The following is a 22,116-nucleotide window of genomic DNA, read 5'->3' as shown; positions in this document are numbered from 1 at the left end:
AGGTTTAAAATATGTATTTATTCAGCTTTAGTTCCACTAAATGCTGGCCTTATTAACAATGGCCAGTTCAACAGTGGGAGTTGCACGGCTGTAACAGAGAAGAAAATTTGCTGTACAATATCCCCAAGATACTTGTTCTGGATGGTTAAACAGATTGTTGCAATTAAAAATAGTAGATTCAAAAATGCCCAGTGGCTAGACACTGTTTATTTAAAAACTTCTAGCTGTACAAAAGGAAAACAAAGACAATTTAATTTTCCTGGTGTTGATGATGGCGTTGCCATACTGCATCCAGTGACCTTGGCTTCAATATCTTAACAGTCCAGTCATATTACAAGATGGATTAACATGTACAATATTTATTATCCATCAATTAACAATCAGAGATATTTTTGTTTAATCTCTGGTCGTCTTAGCTGTGAGGAGAGGCAGGCAGAGGGAAGAGAGTTTACATCGCCTCATTCCTGACCTCCAGTTAATTTATGGAACAGGTCTTCGTCCAGTGTTTCATTCTGGTCTTTGGAGCGGGTTGACAAGAAGATGTAGCCCCCAATATACTCATGGATGATTTTGCAGTCAGCGCTCAGACACGTGAAAGCGATAGATACATTCTGATCAAACTCGATTGCAACCTAAAGAAAATACATTTGCCAAAATCAGAAACAGAGATAAGCTGCATCTGGGAAAAAAAGAGCAAGTGTGAGAGCACAGCTGGACCACAAATACTGTGATAGCGCAGTGCTTGCCTGCTAACCAAGATTTCTGGTGTTTGGCTGCTTGTTTCTTTATTTTCTGCTGTGGCAGGGCCCTCTTGTGGTCAAAATCTTGTTGCTTGTTTAGGCGGGCAACAAAAACATGCTTTTAACTAGATTTTTTTTCTACTGGCATATTAAGCGAGAACAAGCAAGAGTGGCACTCCTGACTCTTTTTGTACTCTTAACCAATACTGTTTAATACTGTTCATTGTTATGTGCTGACCTTAAATCTGCTTTTGGGGGCCAGGCTTTGATTTCCAACTGCTGTCAGTTCACAATTTAGAGGATGATGTATGAGCTAGTCTATAGAGAGTTCAAATGAGATTTTTACTGACAGAGCAGTAAACATAATGGGTTGGAATTTACCTTTGAGTCTCTGCATTTCACCCCATCAAAATCAAGGGCAACTTATAAAGAATAAGCCTGGTTAGGAACCTTTCAAACTGGAGATCTTTTACTTTCTGAATTTTGACTACAGATTCCATTAAGAAAAAAAATTCGACAGATTATTTAATAACATGTCACAACACATTCAAAATCTTTTCAATCTGAAGTTTAAACAGATTTTCTGAAAGCATCCTCCAGTGTCTGAAAGGCAATGACTGAATGCAGAGAGCCGTTCGAGTTTTACCTGGCGTATTTCCCAGTTTACATTCCACTGCTTCATGTTGGAGAACCTCCATGTTGTGATAGGATCTCCTGTGGCTATATCTATTCGTATCAGCCTGTTATAGGACACCCCGAGCACATCATCCTTTTTGCTTCCTTTAAACCTGAAAAAAACCCAACCCAAACAACAAAGCCTTTGAGCAAATCTGGTTTCACCTAAATATAATTCACCTAAATTATATAAGCATATCAAAATATATTTAATATTTTATATTATATATCCCCATTAACTTATTGAAACAACTCTGTTAGCAACATATGCATGTTTCTGAGTATAAATCACATTGCAAAAATATTGAGCCATTTCAACTTTCTTCTGATTAGAGAAAAAAATATATATAATAGTATCAGACCTTTTTGGGGACAGAAATTTCTGAGCTGGAAATTGCTAGGAAAAGATTACTCTGGTAGAGAAACTACCTGTCTCTACCCTCGTGCTGAAAGCTGGAGGAAATCTCATCTGACTGTTGTTAATATTTTCAGTATTTTTGATCCTGTTTCTGAACCTTCTCTCCTTAGATGAAGCTGGCACTTGGGGAAAGAACGTGACCTGGACCACAATTTGTGCCTTACTTAACTCCCCCAGTGAGATACTGCCCATCAGTTTGTAGAAATTCACCACAAGATGTTTTGCTCACACTACAAAACACAGTTTAGGCATTGGGTTGGTTTGTTTAACAGAATTAGTGGTGACAGATGGAGCAAAACATCTCTATCATCTATGTTAGTGAATTAAATAGTGACAGGGAACATTCCTGGGCACTGAACTCGTGTTCTATTCAATCACTAAGACTCCCAGGCAGAATTCTGGCTGCAACCAAGCAGCGTGCTCTCAAATGACTCCCAGGTACTGCTCAGGAGCTGGAACATCCAAGGACCAACACGATCTGGTAGTTCACATGAGGCTACTGGGTTTGGGGAAGTCAGAGAGTTTAATAGTACAGATGTGGGCTGTTCTATGCCAGCTGGCCTCTGTGCCAGAGAATGGCTCCCAGCTGGTTCAATTTATACCACAGAAAGATGCCTAAGGAGCCCTGGAAGAGGTGTTAAGCACAAATTAAGGTGCCTCCGAGTACAGTTGTGTCAGTAATTTTAGTTTTTTGGTGGCTTGTCAGGAGAAAAGAATGCAGGTCAGAACACTGCCGTATTCAATGTCAGTGTCTGGGGAAACTGCTGTGAACACAACGGGACCTTTCTTGTGCTGACTGCTCTTCTAGGTTCACCTAAAAAAGGGAACGTGTTGGCTGTTTTCTTAACAAAATGCGAAAGAAATTATGCTCAGCAAAAAGCATTTTACCATAAAATGTGATCTGATTTCTCATAAAATTTATCATAAAATCTGATCCAAAAAAATCTGATCAATCCACTGAGCAAGAGTTGGAGTGGACAAATATATTGCAAAGCTGAGAACGCTGACAAGACGTGCATTTTTTTTTACATTTTAGTGAGTTTATGTCAACAAAGCTTTAATCGTAGTGATGTGTTACTTCAGGCAAAACCCAACAGATCTGTATGAAGGCAGACATAATGGAGAGTCTCACTCCAGGAACAGAGCTACTGAGTGCTACTGCAATAGAAAAAACCAGCAATGTGGAAGTTACTAGAATTAAAAAAGGTCTATGAGGGTAAAAAAATAGAGAGAATGTTTCCAGAACAGGGAGTCAAAGAACTTCCTGCAAATCACTGACCGTGAACACATTATGGCAGCTCGACACGGCTGTAACAGCATGATTACCTTACAATGTAGTAGGATAAGCCAAACTCGGGGAGGGACTGCCATGCTTGAATAAAACGCAGCTTGGCCTCCACTAGAGGCATCTGGGATACATTTTGGTGGGCTTCCAGAATACGAGCAGCCAACTGGGAAACACAGGAAGAGAGAAAGATTTCAGTTGACTGGAGAACAAAAATACCCTTGCTTTCACTAACTCAAACAGCATTAGCTCTGATGCCACGTTCAGACACTTAGTCATCGCCGTTCATGCAGATGTACTGCAGGGACCATTTGGGGACAGATCCTGAGCTACAAGGGCAGAACAGGGCAGGAAGGTGTCAGCGTCTGGGCTTGCACTGCACTGGATCTAGCTCCAGCATACTGCTCTGGAGACTGTCCTGAGGATGGATAGGCTGAACTCTTTCGCAGCAAAAGCAGTGGAAAAGGAATTAAGTGGAGAGGAAGGAAAGGCACCCAGGCCAAGACGACAGGAAGGCACTGTTGTTTAAGATGCGGACAGTAACTTCCTGTGCTTAAAACCCTTCCTTTCTTACTCTGAAGAGACTTTCAGGGACAGTGTAATCAGGAGGAGAACATGATGAGTGACTTAGGAGGCGGTGTGGATGTAGGAGGAGGATTTGGAAGAAGTGCCGAGAGACCTGTCCCTGTGTTTGGTTTAAGGAAAAGGCCTCCTGCAAAGGGACAAATGAGTATTGCAGGATGATTCTACTGTAAGGTTTCCAAACGCTGCTTCGATCGAGCCTCACCCCTAAGCAGTCATTGGAACCACCTATCCCCAACCATCAAGCCGTGCTCAGGATACCTGCTTGGACTTGCATTTTTTAGTATAACGTAGCGAGACGAAGCATTCTGGTTTCATATCTATGCCTTCTGGATCAGAGACAGCCTGGGGAGACATGGTCCAGTTCTTCATCTTTAGAAATGAAAGAATCTTGTGGACCTCAGGATGATAAGAGCTATCGGCCATTGTTTTGCCTTTTGAGGCTAAAACGCAAGCAGCCATCCACCGAGCATATTGATTCTCCTGCAACAAAAAGAATTGTGCGATATTTTTGGACAAACCGTTTATGAAGATGGCTACTGCTCATGCATCTTTCACTGTGTGATAAAACCACTCTGGAGTTACTCCACTTAATTTTGCGTGGATGTATAGTTACCATAGTTCTGTTGTTTATCCCTAACTTGGAAGTTCCACCTACAGATCTTTATCGTGCTACCCTCATCTGAATGGGGAGAGTTCTAATTAAGAAAAAAGAAGAGAACAGAACCCAAACCCCAGTCCTCTGAAAACACTGAAGCAAAACATTGTAATTTCTTTTTATTTTTTTGACAGTATGCTCTTTCTTTTCTTTCCAGCAGCTTTACTTGGAAACTGATGATAAACATAGAATTACTGTCCTTTTGTCGCCTCAACCATAAAGTATTTGTTAGATCACCACATCATTCTTAAATTTTACTAAACATTTAGATAATAAACTCTCTGCAGCATCCTTATTTTACTATACAAATTCTAGAACAAGACAATGGGTCTTCTAGACAATCTGCCAATAAATCTGGAATACAAGCTTTCCCTTGTCTTATTACTCACATTTTCGCATCTTAAATATACTTCATTCATGCCATCGGCAACAGGAATTAGTAATTTGATTCCAAACTTCTTCGCTGCAACATTTACATCTGGTACAACTTCACATCCTAGATTATAGAGAATCAGGAAGGAATAATTTAATTAGGACATCACTAATTTAAGTACTGATTAATACTAAAGAGCAGTACTTAATGGTTGTTTTTCTTTGAGATCAAGGGCTAAGACTTTTGAAGCTTAGGCCTGTTCTAGTTTTCTGTTCTAGTTCACTGCCTGGTCTGGTTTGCCAGGGTGATGAATGTTCTAAGCTCAAACCGCATGTTAGTCAATGTGGAAGAGAAAAGATAAAAGTGCTCTCAAAACCTCAGCCTGATCCTAGGAAATGCTCAAAATGGAGAGGAGACGATGAGATAGGCACTTTTGGAAATTTTAGCCTAATTGTCTTGAAAGCCTGGACTATATTTTCAGAAGCAACTTAGTAGTGACAATGGGATGTGGGTGACATCTACAACAGAGCTGGCCAATGCTGGGATCCCAGAGAACCCCGGGAACCTGGTATCTCATGTCGATGGTGCTGTTCCAGGCCGCCTGGATTCAGCTGGAGTTGAGGATGCCTACAGTTTCCCTTTGTATCACGGGACACCAAGGCTGTGGGCTCCTTGGTGAGGCTCCCGTCACCCTGGCTAGTTTTACCATGCAGATTGGTTTGCGGGTTTGTTCACAGGGGTCAATCTTCTTTCAAAGGTTTCTTCTAGGATGAATCCTGGGCATCACTGGTTCGCTGATGCTGAACAAGTGATGTCCCTGCAGGAGTAGATGTAGATGGAGGCTATATATGATGCTGGTGTTTGCCGTGTGTGCGTGCAGGGGTTCTCCTCCAGAAGGACCTAAAGCTGGTTGTGGCTATGGAAATCCCCAAGGCATGAAGCAAACAAGGTCCAGGGAGGGTCTTGCAGCTGTCCCTGCGCAGCAGTATATAGTGTATATATATACTATAGTATATAGGTCCAGATAATCTCCATTTGGGCTAAGCTATTGAATCCTTTTTGTTCAGGCCTCTTCTGCAGACGCGATCTGCCTGCTTAGGAGTCTCGATAACTGAAAAAGTTCCAAGACTAAATGCTATTGTGCTTGCCTTCCCGAGTCTCACAGGAATTTCTTGATATATTCAGTTCATGAATGCAACAGAAAAAGGAAAGGAAGGAAAAGAAAATTCCTACCTTTTAGGTTTAGTTTCTCGATAGGTTCTCCCTGTGCGCATTCCTTATTTTTAAAATAAGATACCGAAGTGTCTTTAAAGACAAACCAATATGGCTTGATAGCTTTGAGCGACAGCTTCCTGGGCCTAAAACAAAAGAAGAAATTACATTTGTTTAAATGTACAAATTGCTGAGTCACTCACAAGTGTTACTGTAGGTCTCAAATTGCTCTGAGGTCATATACACACAGCTTCATTTGGGTTACTCCGACTTGTGTCAATAAGGGGCATGGCAAACGCCCGGAACCCACACCGCACCCAAGTTCTCCTGGGTATGGATGTGGTTTTTACCCAGATACTAGCTGAATCCCATCTGTGATTTCTCTTGGGGTTTTTTTTTTTTTTCCCCACTGCTGTTTGATTTTTCTTACTTTTTCCAGTCCTAAATCAAAGCCATTCCCCTTCTAATAGTAACTAGTAACCCACTAGTTAGTTCCTATGCACCAGAATTAGCTTCAGTTTTTCACGGCTCCTTATCTAGAAGATTTGCACCCATAAAACTAACCTGTATTTATTAAATTGAAATGGGGAAGAGATGATCTTTTTGACTTTACCTGAATAATATCTAACACAACAAAATTCTAGTCCTTCACTAAGTTTATAGAGGTTCTGTAGTACTCCAAGAAAAGGTAATAGTTTAAACCAGCTTCTTCCACTAGGGCAGCGTTATTCCAGCGCCTCACACATGTATATAGATGGATATAATCCTCATTTTAATTACTTAATTTCAATACTTTGCTAATGCAAACTGATTTCTTTCACAGAGTAAATTTAAAAATATCTGCTTTGGAATTGTGAATTAACTGATAGATATTAATAGTCAAACATAATCATTGTGCCAGCCCCACCTCTCTTCAGTTAGAGATAAAAATCATCATTAATTCTATTAAGAATATACTAACAAAGCTAGGGGGGAGGGGGAGGGAGGTGGGGAAATAAAATCCCAGGTTCAATATATTAGAGGAAAGAAAACAAGAGGTATTAGCACTATTTTAGTAGAGAAATACTTCACAACTAGCTACAGAGATCAACAATGAAGTTAAAAAGAAGAAAAAAGAAAAAAAAATTCCACTATTTAGTACTTCCCTTTAAGTCTAAGATGATGGTACAAAGAGTATACAGCTAGCTGGAAAACACTGATTTATTATACCTACTCTTGCATTCTCTTGAGTCTCTCTAAAAATCCTAGTTTAGAATCCTTTCCAGAAAATGGTGATTTTTATGTTTAAATTAAAAAAATAACTTGGATTTTCAAAACTGCCAAATATTTTGGCTTTTAATTTTCCAATACAGTGACTAGACTAACAACATTATTTTTCTATCCAAAAAAAGTTGCTGAAAGCTTTCTTGTTGTTGTTTTTGAAAAAAAGTATTGTAATTCTCCACAGTATCATGACCCACCTGAAAATAGTATTTCCTAGTGTGCTAATGTGGTACCTACTGTGAATAAATGTGAATAAAAGTTCAGTATATGAATAGACCCAGCAGTATGACATGCAGAGCTTTGCATTTACCTTTACAATTAAGCAAATAATGAATGTAACAACATGCTGTTGTTCCTTTCAAGAAATGTTTTACACCTTACCTAGTTTCTACAATGTCTTAGGTTTAGTAAGCGATTTATCATGTATATAGGAAATTTTTCATGATGAAAAATAACTGCTGAATGCTTTTAAAAGCAAACTGCTCTACTGCTGGGGAAAAATAAACAATCCATTGTTAGAGGTGAGTAACTGACAGAACTTAAAAGGCTGAAATTCCCTTTCATCTTAAGCCACCTTAGTTATTTGAATGTCAAACAAAATTTCTTAATTGGGAATTAATAATTAACAATGCGTAACAGTTAACAACAGTTAACAGTTTTTAAGTGCAATTTTCAGTTTGCTGACTACAAATATCATTTGTCAACAGACCGATTGATAAATATTTGTGCAACAGAAATCTTTGTCTTTCTAAAACACAAAGACTGTTTTGTGATAAAAGGCATTACAGACTTGAGGTCACTGCAGTCATTTAAATAACCCATAAATCAAGATATTATAGTGGGATCACAGAATTGTACTTTCCTCAGTTTACTTATTTAGGTGAGGTATTACTGAGCTGGTTTATCATACTGCTACTCCAACTTGAAACTCATTTTGCTATTAGAAAATAACCAGACTCCATGTTTGGTTAGAAAGGGGTACTTTGTTTCTTTTGTTTAAAAAAATAAATAAATCCCCAGGGTTACTTTCAGAAATTCTTCTCAGGGATAGCTGAAAGTTTTTTAGGTTTTTTTTTTTTTTGGTTTTTTTTTTCTAGTTTTGAATTGGCAAAACCCAGTAAAATGTGATTGAAAACAAAATTGTAGACCCTCTTGTTTAGAGATGATGATTGATGAGCGCTAGGAAATATAAAGAGCCTGATTTTTTAATAAGCATAAGTATAGCTACCCCAGCACCCCAAGAGCTAGAAAGATTTGTTGAGAATCTTGCTCAGAAGCAGTAAGAGAAAGATTTGAAGAGGATGATATTAGGCTAGTTAGACCTATCTGGTGTTGATTTATAACCTTAGGATCTAGCGTTAGATTAGAATGAAAAACTCAGGAGATCTCTTATATGGTTAAGCTTTTTGTTTCCTGTGTTTTATTATTAGTTTTAATAACTCACCTAACTAGCCTGAGATTATCAGCAAGTTTCGGGATGTCTGTGATGTCCTCCTATCAGGAATAATTAGGAATAATTTTAGTACAGTGCACTTTGTAATTGTCTGTTGACTCTGTTAAAAAATCAGGAACCAGGTAGGCTTGTCAGAGTCAACACATTTGACACAGTGAAAGCAATTCTGGGATCTGAAAGGACGTACCAAAATGTTACTTGCGTTTCCACCTTCCAGTGTCACTTCCAAATTAGAAAGTGCAGCTTCTACTTCATCTACTTCTGATTCGCAGGTGAAATCTTGCGCCTCTGCTGATAACGATAACTTGCTTACATGATACTAAAATAAAACACCAAATATCAAATAGTCAATATATCAATTAGCAGCACACCATCACAGCATATGAAAATAAGCCATTTGGTCTTCTGGGTCTTGGACAACTGCGTAAAGTTCTGCAGCACAGAACTGTGGGTTTTGTCACAAGCAAACAGGTACGCCCGCTACCATCTCCAGTGCAATTACTGATAACAGTTTCCTATTTTAATTGCCAGCATTTGTATTCCTTCGCTGTATAATCATCCCTGTTCTGAGGCTGACTCAGTGCTAACATTTGCGTCCCTAGTTCTGTCAGCTGTAAGTGCCATCCATACCAGGTGGAAACTTGGCAGCAAGGTTCTGTGGTGTTCCGCAGTCGCAGGCCGTGGATTTTTTGGCAGGTCTGTTTACATTTAAAAGGAAGGAATTTATTGTTAATAAACGTTATTACCTACAGTCAGGGACTAAGTCACGCTAGGTCACGTTAAATTTCTATGTACTCCATAGCGTTCCTATCGTCACAACGTGCTATAGCTTTTTTTCGGTCTGTTGTGAACGTATGTATTTATGTATTAGAGAAATTTGCAGGAAGAATATGTGAAAGGATGATAGCTGGTAGGGGAAGCAACACTTCATAGTAATCCTCTTCACAATAGACCGGTATCAAAGTTCCATCCTGGGTACGGTTTGCTTTAGATAATGTTAGTAAATGGCTCCATAATCATATGTGCCAGTTTGAATAATGGTGTGCTGCTACTGAATTTAGTTGGTTTAGTTGATAGATGCTGCTTATTGTTTCTCACTCAAACAGCAGATCCCCAATCCAAGCAGATCTATTGGCCTGGGCTCTATCCTGGTCTTGTCCTAGCTTGTGCCTTGCCTCCTGAGGAAACAGGTTTTGCAACTCGGATCAAGTACGTGCCTGTAGTGCGGCGAAGATCAGCATTTCTTCCTCTGTGCAGTCAATTTCTTCTAACAGGATGGCCCAACGAGCTTGTTCATATATTTGGTTTATTCGCACTGCATCATACTGCAGCAAAAAAAAGCAACATTGGTCATTAATGACCATCAAGATACAGATTCATAGTCATCTACAGCTGATCTAACATTGAGCTGAAGCCATAAAGGTTGTTGCCTTCCTCCCCCCACCTCTGCCCTGCTCTATGTTCCCATCCTTGTACTAGCTGGTGTGATTGTGTGTAGGGTCACAGTGGCTTGCTGATCCAACAGAAAATTAATCAGGAGTCCCTGGCTGAAGCAGGACGGGAGATTAAGACATCCCCTTTTGTGGTGGTAGGCCTTGGGCTGACTTAACCGAAATGTGAAACTGTGCTGAGAGTGAAAATAATGTGACATGGCTGATAGAAATATGAGAGAAAAGAGAGAAACTCTTACTCCTCACTTCCCCTCTTCTGCTGTTGGCTTTTTTGGTTCTGGCGCTCTCTCTGCACTGGCTTGACATTTGTCAGATCCTGCTGTGAACCGCTTTAATTCGCTATCCATTTATTTTGGATAGTGATTGTTTCTTATTATCTACTTGGTTAATAAGCTGAAGTAACTCACAGAAATATTCAAGCCCCAGAGCTGGTGAAAGGTAGGTGATGGGAGGGTAAACCTTGGAGCGTGACCTCTCCCAAAAGTGATGAGCTAGTAAGTTGCCTGAAGCTTTGTTGGGTTATTTCATCCTACGGCTCCATGGCTGGCTGGGGCAGAGAAGGGAAATGTTTGTGTCTCAACAACTGCTGAAGCTGAGACACATACTTGAATTTTCGTGAGCATGGCATTTCACTCAAAAACATGCCACCTGAACTAGAAAGTGCCCTTCTGTTTATCTGAGATGCCTGAAAAGAAGGAATTTTACAGAACTGACAGAAAACAACAAAGTGAAGGCCAAATCCTCTAAAATTCACATTTGAACTCTAGTTGATTTACACCGGTCAATGACCGTGCTTTAATTTCACTAAATGTATCACCCAAGCCGTAAAAACAATGGCTTAACACAACCACCATGACTGGCTTTTAGTGGCAATAAAGGCAAATGAGAGGCAACTTGAAAAAAACATTTAAGTGATTTTTGAAGACTTAAGTCTTGTTTTCAAGTGGGACTTAAACACTTTTGCTGAACTTTCCAAAGGTATTTAATCACCCAGGCACATTGAAACAAATTTAAGTGACTGAGTGCTTTGGCCCAGAAAAGCTGAATATCTAGTGAAGGGCAGTGGAACACAAATGTCATTTTAAAGTCCATTTTCAAAAATAGGCCTTATACCTATTTATATCATTTAAGATACTGTTGGTTTAATTTTCCCCTTAATTTTTCTTGTTAAAAGAGAGTCAGGAAAGTAAACCAGCCCCTCTGGAAATCTGGATGCTGTTTCTAGTGCTCTTCAGATCTGATCTTTATATGTAAGATCTTATTTCAGGGGAAGAACGGTGATTCAGTGTCCAGAGGGGAAAAGTGCAGCCTTAGCTGAGGGGAAAAGTGCAGCCTTAGCTGAGGGGAAGAAGCTGAATTTGATCTCTGAAGGGCCTGTAACAAATCCTAGCTAAAATTCGGTATCCTTGTGTTATAGCTCCTTGACATGAAAGCAGGCAAACAATGAACAGCAATAAAAACAAAGCTCTTACTTTTGGATTCAAATCAAAGAAAGTGTAATATTTAAAGCGTAAGAGAAGTTGATCGTCCTCCAGAATGCCTTGTTCCATAAGTGATCGAGATGAATCTAGCCAGCTGTGGAAGAAAACAACCCACAGATTCATCTGTACAGGAAAAACTATCACACCTGCAGAGCTCCAATGTACTTGTGAAACAAAAGTGGGAACAAACAGCTCTAATTCCTGCAAGTCTGGGGAAAATTCACATAATTTGAGAAGGTGCAACATTTGCAAGGATTTCCAACTTTCATTGTATAAACATGATACCTAAAATCTTCCTATTTTTACTCCAACACTACTCAAAACATCAGGAGCAGATGCCAGAAACTGAGCAGTAAGTAGTTGTGGGACGACCTATGCCAATAAGATTCTCTCTTCTTGATCTCCAGCAATGCGAGGTTCACTTCAACCAGAGCAAAAGTGTACCTGTATATCTAGAACTCCCGCTTTTCTTTTCAGTATTTGCTGTTCTATAATTGTAACTACTTCTCTGTTCTCCCGTGAAATCCAATGAAATTATCAAAGTCACTGTTAAATGCTCCACAGATCTAAAAATGACAATCCATAGTTTAATGCTAGAGGGACAATCCTCTCAAACACTTGCACCACTCAATCCCCTAGTGCTCTGTATTCTTCTATGGTGTACACTAAGCAAAGTTTGTTTCTGCATAATTCAAGAAGTCACCTATTGGTAAAGCAGTAAAGCCTTACCGAATTTATCCACGTGTGTATTTCCACTGCCCATTTAAACCTTTAGAGTAATCTATCCAAACCATCTTTCAGCTGTGCCAACATCACTACTTACTTCACTGGATTTGTCTTCATCTAACAATGGAATTTCATCCAAAGCCAGCACAATTACATCATTCACCACTTTAAAACAAAATTGCCTAACCAAGAATGTTGAATAAGGAAAAAAAAGATCAAAAAGAGTAAATATTTCTGAAACAAAACCTAGATCAAAACATGTTTTTATCTATCGATATAGCCATAAATCAGGACTTTGTTTTCAAATTCTGCTTTACACTTAAAAAGCTGGATTAATGTCACCCTGGTTAAGCTAGCTAACAAATATCTCAAAGAGAGGCATCTTACCCTGCATTGAGTTTGGCTTTGTCAGCTAAAGTCCGAGGCTGGTACATCTCCGCTAGTATTTCTGGAGAGCAGTTGGCGTGACTTAAGGCAAGGATGCTGCAATTCTGCTCAGTCAAGGGACTGTCACTGAACCAAGTAATTGTAGAAGAAGCTGGTGACCCACTCATGGGATCATAAATGGGTGTCATGGTTTTACTGTATAAACCCGGACTTCCTGCAAGTTAAGAGAGTAATGTATTATTCCAGGGAAATCTGCCTTCCGACTTCAGTAATCTACCACTTTCCATCATAAAAGATTAACCCTTTTCTTTCAAGACAGTTTCCTATCTCTGCTGTTTACAGCAGGCTGTGTCCTTTCACAGGTGAAGTGACCTCAGGGAAAGAAGTGCTCTTTCTTGTTCTGTGAGATATCTCAGGTGTTTTGGGAGATAGGAAACACATACTTTCAAGCCTTTATTTCTCCCTTTTCCTTTCAGGTTGCCAAAACTGTGGAATATTTTAAGAGCGGTCTCACATTTTCAAAGAGCAGCAGCACATCTTGTGTGCAGGGCCACAGCTGATCACCGGTTTTCTGGAATGGCCTTTCTCATAAGAAGGGAAAGAAAAACATTTAAAAAGACAACAGAAAAATATTGATATATTGGATATTTCAGTATCTTCTTGAAGGCACTAATTTCAGGCCAACTGTGTCCCTCTGACTACCATCCTACATTAAACTCCCTGATTTTAATTGTGTAACAAAGAATTTCTTCCTCTTTCTGACTTTCAGTCAGAAGAATAAAATCATATTGATTTTTCATTACCTGATAATCCAGAACTCACTGGAGAGTTACACAGGTTTAAAATGTCTTCTGTAACTGGTTCTTTGCTGGTTTTGTCTTTTTTCTTTTTCTTTTTGAGTGCATCTTCTGATTGCTTCAACAAAGAGAGTTCTTCTGACCGTCTAATATCTACAATGGCAATTTGGGAAGTGAAGCAAGATGAAACATTTGAAACTTAGCAGATTACATCCAAAAAAGCCCATGGTTAGTAATAGCATTTGGGGAAGCTCCGTGTTGCAATCTGAATTTTATTTTTAGCAGGTTGAAAGCAGTACCCATGGAAAAATCCAGAAATTCAATAACAAGGCAAAAGACTTCGGGCTGTGAGAGTGAGTTTGTACAGGATTTAAGCCTGCTTTTGCAGCAAGAATAACTGCATTTTAGAACACCAGGGGAAAACCTCTTTCTCCCCAACGGCTCTGCAGTCACCTCTGAGCATAATAACCTCAACAAAATGTCTGACTTAGGAATAAGCAAGAACAGAAATGGAACCACTATATTTGAAGTTCATGCCTTTTCTTATTCACTATATTTCACGTACAAGATTCTGTCCTGGTTATGCACTATTCCCTAATGCACTACTGATTCAGACATGTATTGTCAGTTGCAAACTTAGCACTTTGTTTCTGAAAAACACTTTTATCCTGGGCTAAGCAAAGACATTTTTGACAGTATTCAGTCATGAGAAAAGTTACAGGGTTCCTGTACTGACTCAGTCTGGAAGAAAAATGTGGGTAGAAATTTTTAATTTGGCCAAATGTCAGTTGAACAATTATGGCATCATTTTGTCAGAGCTGTTAAATATAATAAAGACACACTATACCTTTCACAACCTTCTTTCACTGCTAGAAGATGAAATTGAAAGTTGCATTGTGGTCAACATGAAGTGTTAAATTTCTTCTGAAGATGAATGTGTTAATGGGCTTAGCTTTGAAGATCTAAATTAAAATGAGGATTTTAATCCCCATTTTACCCTATAAGTAAGGGAATCTGAAGACCGTGTGCTCTGAAGAGTAGACATGTGGGGACTGTGTGCTGCAACGCATTCATGGGCTTGTGCGGGGTAGTTATGAATGCCCTGACCTGAAGTCGAAAGTTTTGAACATTTAAAACATGCTCCTTCTGACGTGAACACATCTAACCAATAGGCCAAGTTGAGTATCCTTAATGCTAGTGAAAATAGGTGATACATCAATAGACACCAGTAAAATTGCCTCTGGTGAAGACTGGTGTAGGAGATTGATAAACTCAAGCTCTTCGTCAATGGCACAGAATAAGTAGGACTTAGTCCCGCTCAAGGAGGACAAGGATCCCTACAAAACCATCAACAGGACTTTGACTATCCAGTACTCCTGCAGCTCATGGGACGCATTTCTGACGTTTGCATCAGTTATCACAAAGACTGAGAACTACTGACGTGCACTGGATACTAAAACCCAAAAAAACCCTGTCTTTTGATCTTGGATCAACTTAATCAAATTTCTCCTTGAGCTAAACAGTTTTGTAAATACTTCACATCAAAACAAAGTCACCTAATAAAACGCTTCAACTTAGTTGCCAGAGGGGATTCAACTTTACTTACTGAGAATTTTGCAGATGTCACTGACAGCTTTGAATACCATAGACGAGAAGCTGACTTTCAGTCTCACAGTCTTCATGTTTGGCAAGCGAAGCCGCAGCATTTTGTGCTGAGTAGTAAAGAACAGCTTAGCATCTGCCTGCACCCCGCATTTATCAAGCGTCCAGTGGGTTTTCAGAAGCCAACAGTTTTTTTGCTCCCACCAAAAAGCATAGTCTGACCAATCTTGTGATATTTCTAGGAAAATACAAAATGGTTATTAAACAACTATGGAGCAAATATACTAAAAAACTCGGTTTGGAAACAGTGTTCTGCAACCAGGAGAATTTAGTTACATTAAAGCAGCAACTACAGTTCCTGAGACCTAGACCCCATTTGCTGAATACTTGTGGCACTCACTGGGAACTAATTTTGTTTTCCTTGAAGAGTTAACCTAGGTGCTGACCATGGCACTGCCTTAATCTTGCAGATAGCCACAGAGAAAGTGCATCTCCTGAATCCGGTGCTATACATGGTCCAATGCTACTTGGATTGTGCTGGGGCTGTTCTCAGCTCTTCTCTGTGGCTACACAGTTAGATGAACAAGGATGTTCACCTGAGTGCAGCCCACTTAGGACGACTTTACAGTGGCAGCATTCTTTAAATAATCAAGGAAATGAATTATTATTTTGGGAGTAAGCCCTGTGACAATCAGGAAAGAGGTAACAAGCTCTCTAACAAGTAAGATGACCTTCTCTATCACACAGGATGCAGAAACTTGTAAGGGAGGTAGAACGGGCATAATGCGATACGGTACAGTTAAACCTTTTATTAGTGTGTGCAGGAGGGCAGGCTGGTGTGACTGACCAGGGACTGACAAGGATTGCCTGCAAAAACTTCTCAGAGAAGACAGGCCTGCCAAGAGATGACCGTCTTGCTTCTCTAATGCGGACTTGCCCATGTTTTGCTTAAGTAAAAAATGGTTGTGGATTTTGTACTTTGAAAACATACAGATAAAGTAAGGCTTGCTGAATCAAGAACAGATAGAAGACTTTGTTTGTGACTTACGTAAAGAGTTTGGGGAGGGGGAGAACAGTGTCTTTTCTCTGATTACTCTTGAGCAGTAAGCTATCCTGATCTGAAAGGTGTCAAAAATCTTGACTAGATCAGCATGAGAAGCGTGAAATACATAAGGAAAGAGATGAAGCATTGCTGCTCTCAGTTCCATGGGGAATTCCAAGATTAGATGACTTCCCAGATGCCAATGATGTGTAGTAGCCGGCGAAGTTTCTGTGTGACCTTGGTCAAGTTGTTTCAGCTTCTGCTTCATTTCTCATTTCTCCTCATCAGCTCCGCCACATGGAGGCTATTCCTTACTGTATCTATAGCACAGTAGAGCCCTATCCTATTTTGGGGTTTCTTGCTAAAAAATTGTGTCTCAAGTGAGCTGCTGACACCAATCACTTAGTTACACATTTGCTTTAAATATCATTTAATATAGAAAGCTTTTCACACCAGTTGAGTACTAGCTATAAAAATACTGTGAAAAATTAGTCTTCTGACCCAGTGAGAACTCCAGCTACCACTGGTTTGCTGGCTGAACTGTGTGTGTAAGTATGCAGAGAAGGTGGTAAAAACATATCACGGATTTGCTACCTGCTTTAATGCTGGAAAAGGGATTCCTTGATAAAGTCACTATCTCCAAGTAGAGCTTTTCCATCATGAAGGGTTTTCCTGTAAAAATGCCCTTCCGTTGAATGGGAGCCTTTTAGAAAGAATATCTTGTGCATCTCCCTTTTGTTTCCTTCAAAAACCATGTTTGAAAACAAACCCATTCATTTGGCAGCAAGAACTCTGAAATTATTAATTTGCCCATTTTAAATTTCTTGACACTACTTTGCTGAAGCTTTTTGTTATAGTTTAGTTTTTCTCTTCTTGTTTGTCTGAAGTCAAGCTAGGCTAAAGTTTCAAGGTTTTCTTGACAGTTCTTTTTTGTTGCCACAAATCTTGTATTTCTAGAGCAATGCATAGAAATGCAAAGCTCACAGTGCTTCCCCTTGGTGAGTCTAATGTAGCAGACAGGTTCCTTTCTGTGTGAAGTTGGTGACTGAAGACTTCCAGATTTAAGAATTCCAGGAAAAAGAACAATACTTGCAGAATGAGTTGCGTATGAAAACCCTGTGGTTTTGATATAAAAAATAATCAAATACCATACTACCTTGTCTGAATCTATCATTCTGCAGCCTTAGAGAACAGATGATTATTTTAGGAGGTAGCTCCATTTGGTGACTTGGAGTTAAAGAAACCCAGATTCTCTTATTGCCTGTAGCGCTGACTTGCTGTGACAGTACGCAGGGTATTAGATCTTTCATCTCCTAACTTTGACTCGGCCAGTCTCTGTTCTTCACAGCTGCTCCCTACTGGATATATGCAATGGATAACGTGGCTCAGATTTTGGCTAGAATGCCATTATAGCACAGGAAAAAGTAACTTGTAAAACAGTAACAACTGTCTCTTTGCTACAGATGGATAAATGGGGTATCAGCTACCTTTATTGCCCCTTAAAATAGCCACCTATAAAGTCTATCCAGAAAGGGAGTTGAATAGTTAGTCTACTTAAATTATATTTGTCTAACTGGAAGACGAAGCCAAAGTTTTGTTTGCACCGTGATAGTATAGGGGCTGTAGTCACCGACAGGGAGGGGTACTGGCCACGTAAAATCCCCAAGTCTGCAGCACCTAAGTGCTCGGCGTACCGTTACAAAGCGAGGCGATGCCATTTCAAAATGCACAGGAGCCTCTTTTTGTAGAAGGAAAGCTGCATGTATTATTTTAATAACACTGTGTAAATTAAACAGGTCTTTACTCACTGATTTGTTCTACTAATTTCAGCATCAGTCCTCCAATATGAAGGTCCCCTGTGACCCGTAGTAAAAATTCCTTTTGTACCTCTTCATGCTGATGATCAACTGTCACCAAAAGCTCCCAGGAGACAGACCCATATTCATTTGAGGAAATCATTTTGGAAAGGTCTATGTAAGCTCTGCAAAAACAAAACAAACAAGCAAAAAGGATATTTTTCCTCCACTGTCCAAAACAAAATGCATCTCCCCACAGTCTCAGAATAGGTCCATGCTGCCAAGACTTTGCAGTGGCCTTGGCTGGAACTTCAGAGGTGTTACCTTGATCTTGTTACCTCTGAACTAGACTCTGCTCTTGCGATTACTCTTGCAAGATAGGCATGTGGGATTTTTTGGTTTTATTCTGATTCCAACCCCTCCACAACTCAAGTGTCTCCAGCTGGGTAGAGATAACCTAGTTTCACCTGGGTTTCCCCACTATACAATGCTAATCTGCAAGGCTGGACACCGTAAAGCCTGCAGTTGTGGGTGGGATCCGTTTTGGCAATCTGTCCAGTGAACAAAGGAATGTAATTGATTTGTACACTTACAGTTGTAATTTTCACTGCAAGTGAAAGTTTCAACTTGCAGTTCTGCCAGCTTGGTCCCATGGGACCAAAACCAGAGTAGTTTCAGCTATGTGAGTAGATGCGAGGGGATCTAAATAACTTTAGAGGCTCTCTGCCAGCAATATCCAGGCACGTAACTGCAGTTTCTGCTGACTGTCTACTTGCACAGAGATGTAGGCATGTATCCTGTCTCAGCAGGGTGAATCCTCTGAGATCCCACCAGGCTCCTGCCAGGACAGGTAAACAGTAATCATGCCAAGCCAAACTAGAGAAGATGCTCAAAGTAGAAGCTGTGGTTATCATCAGCAGAGTTCTGCTAATTACTGAAGAAAGAGCTTGTAGGTATAAGGTGACTGATGCTGCAGGAAGGATTTGTGATATTGAACCAGTGAGAGAAGACACCAGGTTAGCACTCAGTGTCTTGTCACACAGAATCCTAAGAAACAAACCTTCGCAGCTGAAGCTTAGGCAGTAAAGTGGATGACTTCCATTTACTGCAGACTTTCAGCAATACTCGAGAACCCAAGTCACAGACAGAGACTCTGGTAAAGCTGCCATACGCAAACTGCTTCTAACATACAAAATAACTAGGATTTGTTCACAAAGAAGGCTGGAGGGCATGTAACAATATTAACAGATTTCTGTAGATCTTTGTAAAAAGGATTGAGTAAGTTAAAACCCTTAGCCTAAAAGTTAAGTCAAAACCAGAAAAATCAAGAACTGTTGTCACAGGTGAGGAGTGAGAGAAAGAATGACCTTTTCTAGGACTGACTGCAGGACAAGACCAGACTAGCTTAGGTTACACTAATGTAAAATTAAGCTAAAGGTTAAATAAAGCATGCCTGAAAACAGGGTGAAAATTTAAGTTCACCTATTTACCGAATTTATTATAACAAAGCTTTATGTTACTGATTATAGATAATAAAAGAGGTTTTTAGTGCCAAAAGATACTACTTCAGGGCAGAGCCCAGTTCAATGTTCATTCTGAGGTTCCTTTCCAGAGGTGTGAGGAGGCTCTCGCAACTCAACAGCCAGCCTGCTTCAGCTTTACCTTCCCCAAACTTTCAGGTGTTATTCATGTTTCTTAACGGCTTCTGGTGTAAGAATTTCAACAGGAAGATTTTTGATATTTTGTTACATTACCTATTATGCAGTATTTGTATTATAGAGTACAACATAAATCAAAGTCATCTGTTTCGGTGAAGTTCTTTTAAAAATCTGTTCCCAGAATACTAATATTGTAGACTTGGTTCCTTGAACTCCTTTGGGCCTGGGCCATGCCCAGTGTCAACCCTACTGATGGAAAATTTCATATCAAAGGGATAATAGAAATGTGGTGGTAATGACAAATTCTACTAATAAGGAAAAGGGATTCCAAAGGTAAAGCAAATGGAAGCGTATTGATGACAAATAATTAACAAATAAAGATTAGATTGACCCCCCCCCAAAAGAATGACAATATAAATGACACAATCTGTCAAGCTCAAACCCACCCTTTTAGGGGGAAATCACTTTACCAAAGAGTTTCACTAGAACAGTGCTGGGAGTCTGCCCTGAAATTCTAAATTCATGATGACTTACAGACAGCCCTAACTCAGAAAACTGCAACTTCACAATCATATGACTCCAAGAGGCTAATTTACACTGAGGAACAAATGCTATAGTTAGTTCTGTTCTTGGATGTGCCAGCCTACACCTTTTCACCAGTTACTAAACCAACAAAGATTGATATTTATCCAAGAAGTTTGTTTGGTTTGCCTTGGTAAATAAAGACATTGTGTTGGACACTGGAAAAGACTATGGCTCTCCCACCATAGCTGGGGATTTTGAATTCGCGTTGCTGCGTGCCACGTGGATTTACTAGCTCATGTACGCATTAGAGCAGGGGTACCGGTGGAGGAGAAGGGCTGTGCCTCTCCTGAAGGCAAAGTGTCCAAGAGACAGCTCCTGAGATGGTCCCCTAGGCAGATGAGGCTTTCAGCACAAGGGCAGTATAAGGTGTAGAGAACGGTTATTGTTGCACTGTATTCATAGCAAAACAAAAATCAAAAAGGCCACTAGTCACGCTCCTAAGCATCAATAACAGCTTTAAAAATAAATAAATCTACAGCTGGCCTAAGCATGAGAACTATGTGATCGTGATTTCATTTCAGGAGCATAGGTATGAAATCTGGCAGAAGAACTATACTTTAGCCAACACTTAGTCCACTGTAAGCCAGTATTGTTACAGAAAAGAAACAGTCTCATCTTCCCCGCTTGTGCCAGCGAAAACATTTGGGAGCTGATCTGGATTTTTTTTTTTTCTTTTTAAATTTGATTTAGCTTCCCAGTCTAATTGTGCATACAAATGCTTGTGCTGACATGGGTGAAAACGAGCAGCCCAAGGGGTGGGCGAAACTCTTTCTTTCATTCATGCTGGCTTGCAAAACCATGGCCTCAGCGGAGCCGATCCTGGCACTCCATCATCCCCTGAAGCTACTCTCTTCCAAACTTCCTCTTCAGACCAGGAGGTTTCAGTGTGATGATAAGAAAACACAAACACTAGTAAATCTATCACAGAAGGCAGCACAAACAAAGTCTAGTCTCAAAGAGGCAAGCTAAGCAACAAGGACAACTAACTATGGTGTATTAAAACCCAAACAAACCCAAACTGCCAGGGTAGGCTGTGCATGCTCCATGTCTTAAAACCTTCAGGTCAAGACTGGATCTGCTCCGGGAACGCGCCCCAATTCCTGGGCTCCACGTGGGTTGCAGCTGTTTGGCCTGGCACAGGCAGATCAAAAAGGCCAGAAACATGTCTTCAGGCTACTGCTGACTCTAGTCAGTATTTCTACAGAGCATTTTAGCTAACACAGCTATTAAAAAAAAAAAAAAAAAAAAAGCAGCAATTACTCTACAGATTGAGCTCTCCACAGATTTTAGCCCTTACAGCCCCAAACTTCAAACTTTGTGTGGAAATACAGAAGGCTGTTAGCCATACCAGAGCAGGAAAATATCCGTTTTAAGTGTAAAGGGGGGAAAAAGCAGAGTATGATGTTCCTCTGAGTATTTCTAAGACAGGTGAGCGCCCTGGCATCTTTCAGAAGGTAACTGCAGGGAGGCAAGGGGTAAACAGGGCACCGCTCCGAGGGCAGTGCAGGCGCTTGAGGAAGTGCCGGGCTGCCGCTGCTCCAGTGACCCCGGGGAGGCGGTTCCCCGCCCGGATCGGATCGCACCGCAGCCATTACAAGCGCTCGAAAGTCATTAAAAATAAATAAATAAATAAAAGAATCTGAGTTGCCCCGCGTTCCTACTCCGAGCCCTCCGCGGATCGCCCCACGGCGCCGCTGGTGTGGCCAGGCCGGGCCGGGCCGGGGGACACAGGCTCCCGCCCCGCGCTTCCCGGGGAAGCGGACAGCCCTTCCCCGCGCTCGCTCCTTCACTCACTTGCGGTCTCCGAAGGCAGCGCCGTCCCTCGCCTCCCTGCCCGGCTCCCGCTCCCTTCGCCTCCACCTGGCGTCTGAGAGACGGGGAGGGGAGGGGAGGAGCGCCGCCCGGCCCGGCCCGGCCCTACCGCCGGCACCC

General features: G+C 40.6%; 2 protein-coding genes across 2 annotated transcripts in view; one reads left to right on the top strand and one right to left on the bottom strand.

Moving 5' to 3' along the window:
• BMP2 (bone morphogenetic protein 2) overlaps positions 1 to 22,116 on the top strand; it is a 333,293-nt gene that overhangs the window by 23,959 nt on the left and 287,218 nt on the right. The window lies entirely within an intron of this gene.
• On the bottom strand, positions 174 to 22,091 carry FERMT1 (FERM domain containing kindlin 1). Its single transcript, XM_075749810.1, has 15 exons — positions 21,979 to 22,091; positions 17,954 to 18,126; positions 15,108 to 15,341; positions 13,508 to 13,654; positions 12,705 to 12,918; positions 11,583 to 11,685; positions 9,877 to 9,984; positions 8,847 to 8,978; positions 8,651 to 8,700; positions 5,965 to 6,089; positions 4,748 to 4,854; positions 3,962 to 4,183; positions 3,160 to 3,284; positions 1,387 to 1,528; positions 174 to 632 (listed from the first exon to the last, which is right to left on the bottom strand). The coding sequence occupies exons 2-15, from the start codon at positions 18,102 to 18,104 to the stop codon at positions 459 to 461; spliced, it is 2,034 nt and encodes a 677-aa protein (XP_075605925.1). The 5' UTR covers positions 18,105 to 18,126; positions 21,979 to 22,091; the 3' UTR covers positions 174 to 458.

The sequence above is a fragment of the Balearica regulorum genome, chromosome 3, assembly GCF_011004875.1.
Source record: "Balearica regulorum gibbericeps isolate bBalReg1 chromosome 3, bBalReg1.pri, whole genome shotgun sequence".
Classification (NCBI taxonomy): domain Eukaryota; kingdom Metazoa; phylum Chordata; class Aves; order Gruiformes; family Gruidae; genus Balearica; species Balearica regulorum.
This window is presented reverse-complemented; position numbering and strand designations above follow the sequence as displayed.

What these genes read in the sequence shown, in the direction of transcription:
- FERMT1 (XM_075749810.1), bottom strand. Translation starts at nt 18,104, where the DNA reads ATGATTTCCTCAAATGAATATGGGTCTGTCTCCTGGGAGCTTTTGGTG. An exon ending in AAAGCCAAACTCAATGCAGG is followed by an intron (nt 11,686 to 12,704) that starts GTAAGATGCCTC and finishes TTTCTTCCACAG; the next exon opens with CTGGCTAGATTCATCTCGAT. An exon ending in TAAACTGGGAAATACGCCAG is followed by an intron (nt 633 to 1,386) that starts GTAAAACTCGAA and finishes TATTTTCTTTAG; the next exon opens with GTTGCAATCGAGTTTGATCA.